The following is a 13529-nucleotide window of genomic DNA, read 5'->3' on the forward strand; positions in this document are numbered from 1 at the left end:
CATTTGTATTTCCTCTTCAGAGAACTGTCTTTTCATATCTTTTGCCCATTTTATAATTGGGCTGTCTGTACTATTGTCATTGAGTTGTAGGATTTCTTTGTATATGCAAGATATCAGTCTTTTGTCAGATACATGGTTTCCAAAAATTTTTTCCCATTGAGTTGGCTGCCTCTTTACCTTTTTGAGAAATTCCTTTGAGGTGCAGAAACTTCTAAGCTTGAGGAGTTCCCATTTATCTATTTTCTCTTTTGTTGCTTGTGCTTTGGGTGTAAAGTCTAGGAAGTGGCCTCCTAATACAAGGTCTTGAAGATGTTTTCCTACATTATCTTCTAGGAGTTTTATGGTACTTTCTTTTATATTGAGATCTTTGGTCCATTTTGAGTTAATTTTTGTGTAGGGGGTGAGGTAGGGGTCCTCTTTCATTCTTTTGGATATGGATATCCAACTCTCCCAGCCCCATTTGTTGAAAAGACCATTATGGCTCAGTTCGGTGACTTTGGGGGCCTTATCAAAGATCAGTCGGCCATAGATCTGAGGGTCTATCTCTGAATTCTCAATTCGATTCCATTGATCTATATGTCTATCTTTGTGCCAGTACCATGCTGTTTTGGCAACTGTGGCTTTATAATAAGCTTCAAAGTCAGGGAGTGTAAGTCCTCCCACTTCGTTTTTCTTTTTTAGAGTGTCTTTAGCAATTCGAGGCATCTTCCCTTTCCAAATAAATTTGATAACTAGCTTTTCCAAGTCTGCAAAGTAGGTTGTTGGAATTTTGATTGGGATTGCATTGAATCTGTAGATGAGTTTGGGTAGAATTGACATCTTAATGACATTTAGTCTTCCTATCCATGAACATGGAATATTTTTCCATCTTTAAGGTCCCCTTCTATTTCTTTTAGTGGAGTTATGTAGTTTTCTTTGTATAGGTCTTTTACATCTTTGGTTAAGTTTATTCCTAGGTACTTGATTTTTTTAGTTGCTATTGAAAATGGTATCTTGTTCTTGAGTGTCTCTTCAGTTTGTTCATTTCTAGCATATAGAAACATTACTGACTTATGTGCATTAATCTTGTATCCCGCTACTTTGCTAAATTTGTTTATTAGCTCTAGTAGGTGTATCGTTGATTTCTCAGGGTTTTCTAGATATAAGATCATATCATCTGCAAACAATGACAGTTTTACTTCTTCTTTTCCAATTTGGATGCCTTTTATTTCTTTGTCTTGCCGGATTGCCCTGGCTAACACTTCCAGCACAATGTTGAATAACAGTGGTGACAGCGGGCATCCTTGTCTTGTTCCTGATCTTAGAGGGAAGGCTTTCAGTCTCTCACCATTGAGTACTATGCTGGCTGTGGGTTTTTCATATATGCTCTTTATCATGTTGAGGAAGTTTCCTTCAATTCCTACCTTTTGAAGTGTTTTTATCAAAAATGGATGTTGGATTTTGTCAAATGCTTTTTCAGCATCTATTGAGATGATCAATTGATTTTTCCCTTTTGACTTGTTAATGTGTTGTAATACATTGATTGTTTTTCTTATGTTGAACCATCCTTGCATGCCTGGAATGAACCCCACTTGGTCATGGTGTATGATTTTTTTAATGTGTCTTTGGATTCGATTTGCAAGTATTTTGTTGAGGATTTTTGCATCTATATTCATTAGGGAGATTGGCCGGTAGTTTTCCTTTTTTGTAGCATCTTTGCCTGGTTTTGGTATTAGATTGATGTTAGCTTCATAAAATGAGTTAGGTAGTGTTCCATTTTCTTCAATGTTTTGAAAGAGTTTGAGTAAGATTGGTGTCAGTTCTTTCTGGAAAGTTTGGTAGAATTCCCCTGTGAAGCCATCTGGCCCTGGGCATTTATTTGTGGGAAGATTTTTGATGACTGATTGGATCTCTTTGCTTGTGATGGGTTGGTTGAGGTCTTCTATTTCTTCTCTGGTCAGTCTAGGTTGTTCATATGTTTCCAGGAAATTGTCCATTTCTTCTACATTATCCAGTTTGTTGCCATACAGTTGTTCATAATATCCTCTTATAATTTTTTTAATTTCTTCAGGATCTGCAGTTATGTCACCTTTTTCATTCATTATTTTGTTTATATGGGTCTTCTCTCTTTTTGATTTTCTCAGTCTAGCTAGGGGCTTGTCAATCTTGTTGATCTTCTCAAAGAACCAACTTTTGGTGATATTTATCCTTTCTATTGTTTTTTTGTTCTCTATGTCATTTATTTCTGCTTTAATCCTTGTTATTTCTTTTCTTCTACTTGGTTTAGGATTGGTTTGCTGTTCATTTTCTAGCTTCTTCAGTTGATCCATTAGTTCTTTGATTTTGGCTCTTTCTTCCTTTTTAATATATGCGTTTAGTGCTATAAATTTCCCCCTTAGCACTGCTTTTGCTGCATCCCATAGGTTTTGGTATGTTGTGTTCTCATTTTCATTCGTCTCTATATATTTAGCAATTTCTCTTGCTATTTCTTCTTTAACCCACTGATTGTTTAGGAGTGTGTTGTTTAACCTCCAGGTATTTGTGAATTTTCTAAGTCTCTGATGGTTATTGACTTCTAATTGTATTCCATTGTGGTCAGAGAATGTGCTTTGAATAATTTCAATCTTTTTAAATTTATTGAGGCTTGTTTTATGTCCCAGCATATGATCTATTCTGGAGAAAGTTCCGTGAGCACTAGAAAAGTATGTGTATCCTGGTGATTTGGGATGTAATGTCCTGTAGATGTCTGTTAAATCTAATTCATTTATCAGATTGTTTAGGTTTTCAATTTCCTTATTGGTCTTCTGTCTGGTTGATCTATCTTTAGGAGAGAGTGATGTGTTGAAGTCTCCCACAATTATTGTGGAAACATCAATTGCTTCCTTTAGTTTTGCCAATGTTTCTCTCATGTATTTTGTGGCACCTTGATTGGGTGCATAGACATTTACGATTGTTATTTCTTCTTGCTGAATTGCCCCTTTTATTAGTATGTAGTGGCCTTCTTTGTCTCTCAAAACATCCCTGCATTTGAAGTCTATTTTATCTGAGATTAATATTGCTACACCTGCTTTCTTTTGGCTGTAGCTTGCATGAAATATTTTTTTCCATCCTTTCACTTTCAGTTTCTTTGTGTCCCTGTGTCTAAGATGAGTCTCTTGTATGCAACATATTGATGGTTCATTTTTTTTGATCCATTCTGCGAATCTATATCTTTTAATTGGGGAGTTTAATCCATTTACATTCAACGTTAAAACCGTGAAGGCATTTCTTGAGTCGGCCATCTTATCCTTTGGATTATGTTTGCCATATTTTTCCCTCTCTCTATTAATATCCTTTATTGTACCCATACCGAATCTCTTTAGTACTGAACCTTTCTCCAAGTCTCTCTGTCCTGTCTTTGTTTCTCTGTCTGTAGGGCTCCCTTTAGTATCTCCAGTAGGGCAGGTCTCTTGTTAGCAAATTCTCTCAGCATTTCTTTGTCTGTGAAAAATTTAAGCTCTCCCTCAAATTTGAAGGAGAGCTTTGCTGGATAAAGTATTCTTGGCTGGAAATTCCTCTCACTCAGAATTTTAAATATATCGTGCCACTGCCTTCTCGCCTCCATGGTGGCTGCTGAGTAGTCACTACTTAGTCTTATGCTGTTTCCTTTGTATGTGGTGAATTGCTTTTCTCTTGCTGCTTTCAGAACTTGCTCCTTCTCTTCTGTGTTTGACAGTGTGATCAGTATATGTCTCGGAGTGGGTTTTTTTGGATTTATTCTATTTGGAGTTCGCTGAGCATTTATGATTTGTGTATTTATGTTGTTTAGAAGATTTGGGAAGTTTTCCCCAACAATTTCTTTGAATACTCTTCCTAGACCTTTACCCTTTTCTTCCCCTTCTGGGACACCAATGAGTCTTATATTCGGACGTTTCATATTATCTATCATATCCCTGAGGTCCATTTCGAGTTTTTCAATTTTTTTCCCCATTCTTTCTTTTATGCTTTCATTTTCCATTCTGTCATCTTCGAGGTCACTGATTCGTTGTTCAACTTCCTCTAGTCTTGTACTATGAGTGTCCAGAATCTTTTTAATTTGGTCAACAGTTTCTTTAATTTCCATAAGATCATCCATTTTTTTATTTAGTCTTGCAATGTCTTCTTTATGCTCTTCTAGGGTCTTCTTGATTTCCTTCATATCCCGTACTATGGTCTCATTGTTCATCTTTAGTTCTTTGAGTAGCTGCTCTAGGTGTGTCTCTTCTGGTCTTTTGATTTGGGTGCTTGGGCTTGGGTTATCCATATCGTCTGGTTTTTTCATATGCTTTATAATTTTCTGTTGTTTTTGGCCTCGTGTCATCTGCTGAACTTGATAGGGTTCTTTTAGGGTTTGTAGACCAGTTGAAGTCCTTATCTCTAATTTATCAGATCTACAGCTTCGTGGAGTACACTTTCTCTAACTAACCAGCAGGTGGCGTCCACGAGCCACCTGTTCTCCACAAGCCAGATCTCCCCTGCTTAGCCTTTTTGGTGAGTGGGGGAGTGAGTCTTGTGGGGCCCAATTGGTGTCCGAAGCTTGCGTGTGTAGTTGGTGTTGCCTGCCCTGTATGTGGGGCGTGTTTCTGGGCAGTTGGGGAGGGGGGGTGGCCCTAACAATCAAATCTCCCTGATGATCCTAGAGTTTTAAAGCTACTGTAATAGTCTAATCCTTCAGTTCAGTCCTGCCACAGTTTGTCTCTGCCACTGACCCACAAGTCTTTGGTATTGGCGTATGGCTCCTGAGACTTGCAAGTGGGCCCCTCTTCCAGGCTGTGCACCCCGGGTCCTCTGTTGAGGGATGACTGTGCTATGTCACAGGTGAGTGCCGTCCCCCCAGGGCAGTTCTGGGCTGCTGGGCTGTGTTGGGAGGCTCCCAGTCTGCTCAAATGATGGCTGAATGGGGCTCTGTTAATTCACACTGCTCCCCCTTCCCAGCTCTGGGACATTCAGCTGAGGTTGCAGGGAAGGCTAATGTCCACGCCCAGTTTTGTGGTGTGTGCCTGTTATTTGAAGCACTTCCGTCACACTGGGTTGTCTGGGGCAGCTCTGGGCTATGGGGCTGGCGATGGGCAGGAGTGTTTCCTGTCCACCAGGATGGTGGCTGTGAGCGGACAACCCCCTTTTCTTGGGAAGTTGTGTTGTTTAGTGAATTTTCTCAGCCACTGGATTATTGCCTTTTGTCTCAGAGCTCTCTTAGTTCTGCTCTTGACTTGACGTGCCCAAATTTCAATTCTTTGAAGCTTTCTGTATTGAGCTTCTTAGAGTAATTGTTTTAGAAAAAGCAAAAAGGATTTAAAAAAAAAAAAAAACGGCCCTCCTCAGAGATCTAATGGGTTATTGAAATGCTAATAGACAGAGCAACCAGGGCCATTAAGGAAAGGTGCACAGGGCAGAGAGATCAGCCTTGCTTCGGGATTTGCATATGCGCCTCAAGGCCTGATCTCCGCCCTTCCCCTTTCTGTGTTCACCAGAACTCCAAAAATCCTCTGCTTTTATTTTGGAGTTTTTCGTGTTGTTTTTTTTCTATGCCTGTCTCCTCTCTGCTGGGCTGGCTGCTCTCAGAGTCTCTGGTGTCTGGTCTCAGTCTATCTATGGTTGGAGTTTGAATCAGTAGAATAAGTTTCCGATAAGAGCAGCCACTGCAATTCTCCCTTCTCCTTCCTGGAGCTGACAGCCCCTCCTCCCCCGGGACTGAGCCTGGCAGGGAGGGGCGCGGGTCCCCTAGCCGCAAAAACTTACAGATTTCGCTGATCTCAGCAGTTCCACGTTTTCATGAGTGTTGTATGAAGTATGCCCAAAGACAGATTGCTCTGTGGTGTCCAGTCCACGCAGTTCCTGGCTTTTTACCTACTTTCCTGGAGGAGTAACTAAAACATACAGCTCACCAGTCTGCCATCTTGCCCCGCCTCCTCTGCTTCCTTCTGCATGCACCCCCTTTTGATCTCTGCTGCCTCAGGGTAGGAGCCCTTTTACTTAATTATTGACTTGGGAATCTAGCTGTCTCCTGTTTTTCTGAAAATGGATTGTGCCTTTGTTTCCTGTTCTTGTTGTCTGTGAATAATTTCTAGTAGGAGAAGTGGGAAGTATTTTTATGCTACCATTTGCAAACTAGAAGTCCTCCTTAAAATGTTTTTATTAATATTTAAAGTGGAAAACATGGAGATTCTGATTACTCTTTTTGATTTGCATAATGTGAAACAACTGTAGACTTTAATACGTTTTTACATTTTATTCAGGAATCTCTAGAGGATCTCTTTGGCAGATGAGTATTAGACAATTATATGATTAAACAAATATATAGAAAACTCAGGAAATGTACATGTTAACACAGAAGGAAATTTTTTCACATATTGCCCCCCCACAAAAGATAGTGGATACTTTTTAACCACTGTTAAGATATTGCAGGAAAACTTTAAATTTTTGTTAAAAATTTATACTTCTGAAAGATATATATTATTGAAGCATGTTAAAGCTGATTTTTTTAGATTTTTATCTTGAATTCATTTATCTCTGAATTCATTAACAATTTCAATTTTAAAATTTTGTTGGGTAGAATCAGAGAATTTTTAAGTTGTACCTTGGCCAGATCCCACCTCAAGCAAGGACATAGAAGGTATGCAGAATGATTTTTTTCCCCTTATAATTTAAAAATATAAAACTCGAACAGAGCAATGACATTAGTAAACTATTTTCTTGCTGCCATATTTACATGGTCATTTATCTGCTTTCCTGTGGACTGCCCTTTCTTTCATGGTGTAGGTCCTTGCTTTTCAAACATAGGAGTTCAGAATTATTCCTTTTATGTCTATTTTTAAAACTTGCTCCTGGTGTAAAATTAAGATTTTTAATCTTTAATTCAGCTCTTCATATTATTTTTGTTGAAATTAAATTTAATTATAAATAACTTGTTAGAAATCACATTCTTAATCTTAGCGATGAAAGGGGGCTAAATGCAATGGAATGCTTTGTGTTTAGAAAGGAAAGTGGAGAGAATTGAAATTTACACTCTTCTCTCTCTGTTTCCCTCTCCTAGTAACTCAGTTTCTTCCTTTATTTAATTTTGGTAGGTGGTTGTGGTTTTGGTGTTTGGGATATTTGAGGTGGAAAAATTGAAGTGTTCAAACAGTGGAAAGAAATGGAAGTGAAATTGCTTACTTGGGAGAAGAATATGGCTATTTGAAGAACCTGAAAACATATTTGCCCAGTTTTGGCCATTTGTACACACAGTGGGAATCTGTTGAAAAGGATAGTTAGGGACCAGGCTAAATGATTTGTTATTTGGGAATATCCATTAAAGAGAATTCTGAGATTTTTTTTTTTTTTTTTTTTTTTTTTTGGCAGAGTTAACCCATTTTTAAAAAAATACAATTTTATTGAGATATATTCACATGCCATACAGTCATCCAAAGTGTACAATCAGTTGTTCACATATCATCACATAGTTGTGCATTCATTACCGCAATCAATTTTTTGACATTTTCATTACTCCAAAAAATAAGAATAAAAGTAAAAAAGAACACCCAAAACATCTCATCCTCCTTTTTACCCTCTATTATTCATTTACTTTTTGTCTCCTTTTTTTCTACTCATTTGTCCATACACTGGATACAGGGAGTGTGAGCCACAATCACACAGTTACACTGTATAAGCCATATAGTTATATGATTGTCTTCAAGAATCAAGGATACTAGATTGTAGTTCAACAGTTTCAGGTATTTCCTTCTAGCTATTCGAGTATACTAAAAACTAAAAAGGGATATCTATATAATACATAAGAATAACCTCCCAGAATACCTCTTAACTCTATTTGAGATCTGTTAGCCACTGAAACTTTATTTTGTTTCATTTCTCCCCCCTTTTGGTCAGGAAGGCTTTCTCAATCCCATGATGCCAGGTCCAGGCTCATCCCCAGGAATCATGTCCCACGTTGCCGGGGAGATTTACACCCCTGGGAGTCACGTCCCACATAGTGGGGAGGGCAGTGAGTTTACCAGGCATGTGGGCTTGAAGAGAGGCCACATCTGAGCAACAAGAGGTTCTCTGGGGATGGCTCTTAGGCACAATTATAAGGAGGCTTAGCCTCTCCTTTGCAGTAACAAGCTTCATAAGGGCAAGCCCCAATATTGAGGACTTGACCTACTACAGTGGTAGTCCTCAGTGCTTACAAGGATATCAGGAGTTCCCCAGGTGGGGAAGCTTAATGTTTCCACATTTCCCCCCCAGGCCCTCAAGGGGGCTTTGTAAATGCTTTTTATTCTCTGCCCAAATTACTCTGGGATGTATCAGTATTTCACGCTAACCTGTACAAACCAACCAGATCTCACCCCCTATTCAAGGTTCCATGTAATTATAGTGTTTGAATAAACTGACCATACAAGTTAAATTATATAGTGTGCTACAGAAAGTATAGATTTTGAACCAAATAAACATCTCTGAATTAACACATTTTTAAATCTGCTTTTTGCCTTTCAGTATTACTATAAACATAATCATTATAACCATTCATCCTAAGTGAGGCATGGAGTGGTATATATTATCAACAGCAGCACGTAGTCCACAGAGAATTTCAGTTTAGCTATGTGTTCTAGTTTGCTAATGCTACCAGAATGCAAAACACCAGAGATGGATTGGCTTTTGTAAAGGGGGGTTTATTTGGTTACATGGCTACAGTCTTAAGGCCATAAAGTGTCCAAGGTAACACATTAGCAATTGGGTACCTTCACTGGAGGATGGCCAATGGTGTCCGGAAAACCTCCGTTAGCTGGGAAGGCGTGTGGCTGGCGTCTGCTCCAAAGTTCTGGTTTCAAAATGGCTTTCTCCCAGGGTGTTCCTCTCTAGGCGGCAGTTCCTCAAATATGTCACTCTTAGTTGCACTTGGGGTATTTGTCCTCTCTTAGCTTCTCCAGAGCAAGAGTCTGCTTTCAACGGCCGTCTTCAAACTGTCTCTCATCTGCAGCTCCTGTGCTTTCTTCGAAGTGTCCCTCTTGGCTGTAGCTCCTCTTCAAAATGTCACTCACAACTACACTGAGTTCCTTCTGTTTGTCAGCTCATTTATATGGCTCCACTGATCAAGGCCCACCCTGAATGGGTGGGGCCATGCCTCCAGGAAATATCTCATCAGAGTTATCACCTACAGTTGGGTGGGTCACATCTCCATGGAAATCTAATCAGCACCAAAATGTGTGCCCCACAAGACTGCATCAAAGAATATGGCTTTTTCTGGGGGACATAATACATTCAAACCAGCACACTATGCAATGAAATTTTCTATTTTTTTCTTTAAGCTTTTTATTTTGAAAAAAAATTTTAAAGCTACAGGACAATTCACAAAAATAATGCAGAGGATTGGATGTTTTGGGTGTTCTTTTTTACTTTCACTTTTATTCTTATTCTTTTTTGTGTATAGTAATGAAAATGTTCAAAAATTGAATTTGGTAATGAATGCACAACTGTATAATGGTGCTGTGAACAACTGATTGTACACCAGGGATGATTGTATGGTATGTGAATGTATCTCAATAAAACTGAATTAAAAAACAAAACAAAACAAAACAAAGGGGAAGATCTAGGTCAGCCATTTCTAACCCAAAATAATGTAATAATCCTGGATTGTACCCTCCTGTCCCCGTGGAATCCAGTCCCATGCACTGATGGTAGAAGTATTAATCTCTACTCTTTATTGAGCATCTGCTATGTGCCAGGTACCAAGGCACCAATCTTGTGACACAAGGGTGTGGAGATTTGGCACCTAATCTTATTGAGACTCCCTTGAGTGTGACACGTTGTGTCTCTCTTGTGGTCTTTAAAATTCTCTTTCAAGCTTTGGCATTTGACAGTTCAATTATAATATGTCACGATGTGGGTCTCTCTCCTTTCTCCTAAAAATGATGAAGATAGCATTATAGCAGAGCTAGTCTATGTGAAAAGATTTTACCTGTATACCTTAGTTGAAAGAATAGGCATTTGAAATGCTGGACACATTGCAGCTGTTCAATAAATATTTAATCTCTTTTATTTTATTTGTCAAACTTTTTATTTTGAAATAATTATAAATTCACAGAAGATTCAGAGAAATGTACAGGGAGTTCCCTTGTACCCTTTATACAGCCTTCCCCAATGTTAACATTTTGCAGAACTCTAGGAAATATCAAAATCAGGAAATTGATATTGGTACCATCTATAGAGCTGTTGAGATTTTACAAGTTATACATGCACTTGTAAAGGAGTTAAGGTAGAGGAGGGGCTCTGTATAATTGTATCACATTGTAGCTTCATGCAACCACCAACATAATCAAGATACTTAACTGTAATATCACCCCACAAGACTCCTGCATGCTACTCCTTAAATCCACAGCCCCATCCCTAAGCCTTTGAAACCACTAATCTGTTCTCCAACTCTATAATTATTGTTTCATGAATGCTACACAAATGGAATCATGCAGTATGTATCATTATGAGTGATTTTGCTTTTTGAATTTCTATGCTTTTTAGTTACAGCATTTTAATGCTACTGACTTTGGCTTATTGATATTAGAGCACTTTGGTTTAGCAAAAAGAAAATGTCCAGAATTTGTTTTGTCTTATTCAGTGGGCTTCACTTGCCAACATGTCACTCATGCTGTAAATGTGCATCGTGTGAAGAGAGCAATAGCTGAGAATCTGTGGTCAGTTTGCTCAGAATGTTTAAAAGAAAGATTCTATGATGAACAGCCAGTACTGCCTTCTGATATTTGGTTGTGCCTCAAGTGTGGTTTTCAGGTGAGAAAAGTATTATTTATGTATGAGTTTGTTTTAAATATTTTCCTTAAATACTTCCTGTGAGTTGGACTTTTGGTCATGCATAAGACTTAAGATAAATTTATTCCAGTTTACATAGAAACTCTCCATGAATGAGCTTAGAAATGTTTGGCAGGGTGAAATGAAGGGTATATTTTGTTCAGAAAGTAATCATGTATGGCTTGTAAATATTTCAAAATGGAATCCAGCCCACTTGTAGTAGGTCACATAACTGGACCTGTCTTAACCTAGCTTGTCTAAATTGTATTAACTTAGGAGGTGGATCCAAGTTTTAAAAAATATTTTTAAATTCAATTTTTCTCTCTGATAAAATGAGTATTTTGCTTCTTATTCTTCAAGAAATAATTTATTTTACAATTTAGAAGCTATTGATATCCGTAATAAAGAAATTTTCAAATGAAATTAAAACTGTATACTTTTTTTTTTTTCAATTTAGAGGATCTTTACTGTCTCACATAGAGAATCCAGAAATAGGGCCACTTCAGGGTTAATTAATTCAGTGGAAAGAACATTAATAACTTCAGTTTCTTCCAGTTTTCTGCTGTGTCATCCTCAATTTCATGGAGTCAGGATGGCTGAAAATGCTTCATGCACTATGTCTCACGTAACAATGCCTAACAGCTAGAAAGAGAGGAAAAGAGCACATGCTTCTCTGCGTTCTTTTAAAAAATATGTAAAACTTTTACAGAACCATATCAGAGACTTCCCGTCACATCACCTTAACCAGAATTGTATCCTTTTCTTTATTCATTGGTGAGGGAAATTACTATGATTAGTTTTGGTCTCAATAGTTTTCAGTGCGGTTCGGGTAGAGGTGTGTACATGTTGGGAAGTGTGTGTGTGTGTGTGTGTGTGTGTGTGTGTGTGTAGGGTATTTATTGCTGGCCTGTGTGTGTGTGTGTGTGTGTGTGTGTGTGTAGGGTATTTATTGCTGGCCTGCCAAGATGCTCATTGTTTTGCAATGCACAAGACAGAAAGTGTATACATTTTTAAGTGCTAGGGAGATTAACTTTGCTCATGATTGCTGTTGGATAATGAAAGTAAGTTAGCCTTTTCACAAGAAATTAAATTTGATGAGTATTTATATTGCATTTTAAAACTTTTCCCCTTTGCTTGAAATTAAAAACAAAACTTTTTCAGTATAAAAATTTGAGTTATGATGTATGTTTTGATTAATTTGAAAACAAACTTTTATGTTAAATCATACAAATATCATTCTGTTCACCTTCAGGGATGTGGTAAAAACTCAGAAAGCCAGCATTCACTGAAGCACTTCAAAAGTTCAAGAACAGACTCCCATTGTATTATAATTAGTCTGAGCACATGGATTATATGGTAAGTTAAATTTTTTTAGTACTTGTGCCCATTGCAAAAAATCATCTTGTTCTTTGAGCTTACAAGATAAATATTTAAAGATGTTTTATCGGCTTATGCTTTTATTGATTAATTTTTTGGCTTGAACACAATCTGTAGAATAATTTAAGAAAATTTACATTACCCAGGGGTATAAAGTGTGTATTGGAAAAACTTTAATCATCCCTGCACTTTTCCCTAAATTTTCTTTGTACCAGAAGAAAAATTCTTTCTGATTTTTCTTAATGGACTTGCTAATACTGAGTTTCAGAGTTCTAGAGGAGGGATGAAGGTATTTTAGGCAATTAAGTTGTTCCAACCAGCTGAGCCCCAAGACCAAAGGACATGCCAGGCATAGAGTTAGACATGAGTTTAATAGGAGTTACTTACAGGAGATATGGTTCCTCGGCGGCAGCCTGCTGAAAAAGATGGAAGTTAGCGCTCCACAAAAGCGGGTTGCCAGGGGGGTGTTTTATAAGGGTTAGGACAAGGTGGGTGTGAGAGCAGAGTTTCGGCAGGGTCTTGTGATACAGAAGTACAGAGATTTGTTATCAACAGTGATCAGGGGAGGGAGTTTCAATTCTTTGTTTACAATACGTTTTTTCTTTCCCTGGGGAGGTCTGATGACTTTTAATGTCTGTCCAGGTCAAGTAGGCTGCTACATGATATCACTGTGGTGGATAGGGGACCCAGGCCCTGGGTCCCAAATAAGTGGTTCATAATTTTCTGGAATATATATTTTGCAAAATTTTTTTCAGGTAATTCTGCTACTTAACTCTGGGACAACTTGGTGGTTTTCCCTCATTTTATATCTAAGGAAGTTGAGTGTCATTTACTTTTTTCGGGTTTCAAAGTAAAACTCCAGGCACTGGAACAAGTCTTTTGATTCCCTAGTCTCTTACCTGTTACCACTCTTCTTTGGTAGTGTAAGTGGATGCTATATTGAAAAGCTTTCCCTGTATTTAACAGCAAAAATACTTCTAACTGGAATATATAGGGCTAGGATTCCTTGAATGAATTTTCAGGGGTGCTCAAGTTTTTCTTCAAGACAAAAGTATGTTAATTTTGTGTTTTCCTTTCAAGGTTCTAAAATTAGTATGGGGATATTCTGGGCCATAAGAGAGATCATCTTATATTGAATACAGCCATAGGGATTTAATACTCAAGTATTTTGTTGGCCCCAAGTAACCTTAGGGAGATGAGAAAAAAACAGAGGAGAACTTAATATGTAAATGATCAGTAGAGTCAAAGGAAGGAATGATATCATAGCCTGGCAACTCAACAGAGATTTTGCAGTAGTCTGAGTAGCACAATAATCTCAAACTTTGGGGCATGTCAGAATCACTAGAGGGCTTGTTGAAACAAACTGCTGGACTCCAACA

The 13529-nt window shown here is 38.0% G+C and overlaps 1 protein-coding gene across 6 annotated transcripts in view; it reads left to right on the top strand.

The window, feature by feature from the left end:
- Positions 1-13529, top strand: part of USP45 (ubiquitin specific peptidase 45) — a 111864-nt gene that overhangs the window by 12764 nt on the left and 85571 nt on the right. For all 6 annotated transcript variants that reach the window (XR_005217945.1, XR_005217946.1, XR_005217948.1 and 3 more), the window contains exons 3-4: positions 10586-10755; positions 12026-12129. Coding sequence is in view for 3 of the 6 variants with exons in the window: in XM_037843610.1 (XP_037699538.1) it covers positions 10586-10755; positions 12026-12129 (274 nt within the window). In the remaining 3 variants the exon portion in view is untranslated. The remainder of the gene's footprint in view (positions 1-10585; positions 10756-12025; positions 12130-13529) is intronic.

The sequence above is a fragment of the Choloepus didactylus genome, chromosome 7 (genome assembly GCF_015220235.1).
Source record: "Choloepus didactylus isolate mChoDid1 chromosome 7, mChoDid1.pri, whole genome shotgun sequence".
In the NCBI taxonomy this organism is placed as follows: Eukaryota; Metazoa; Chordata; class Mammalia; order Pilosa; family Megalonychidae; genus Choloepus; species Choloepus didactylus.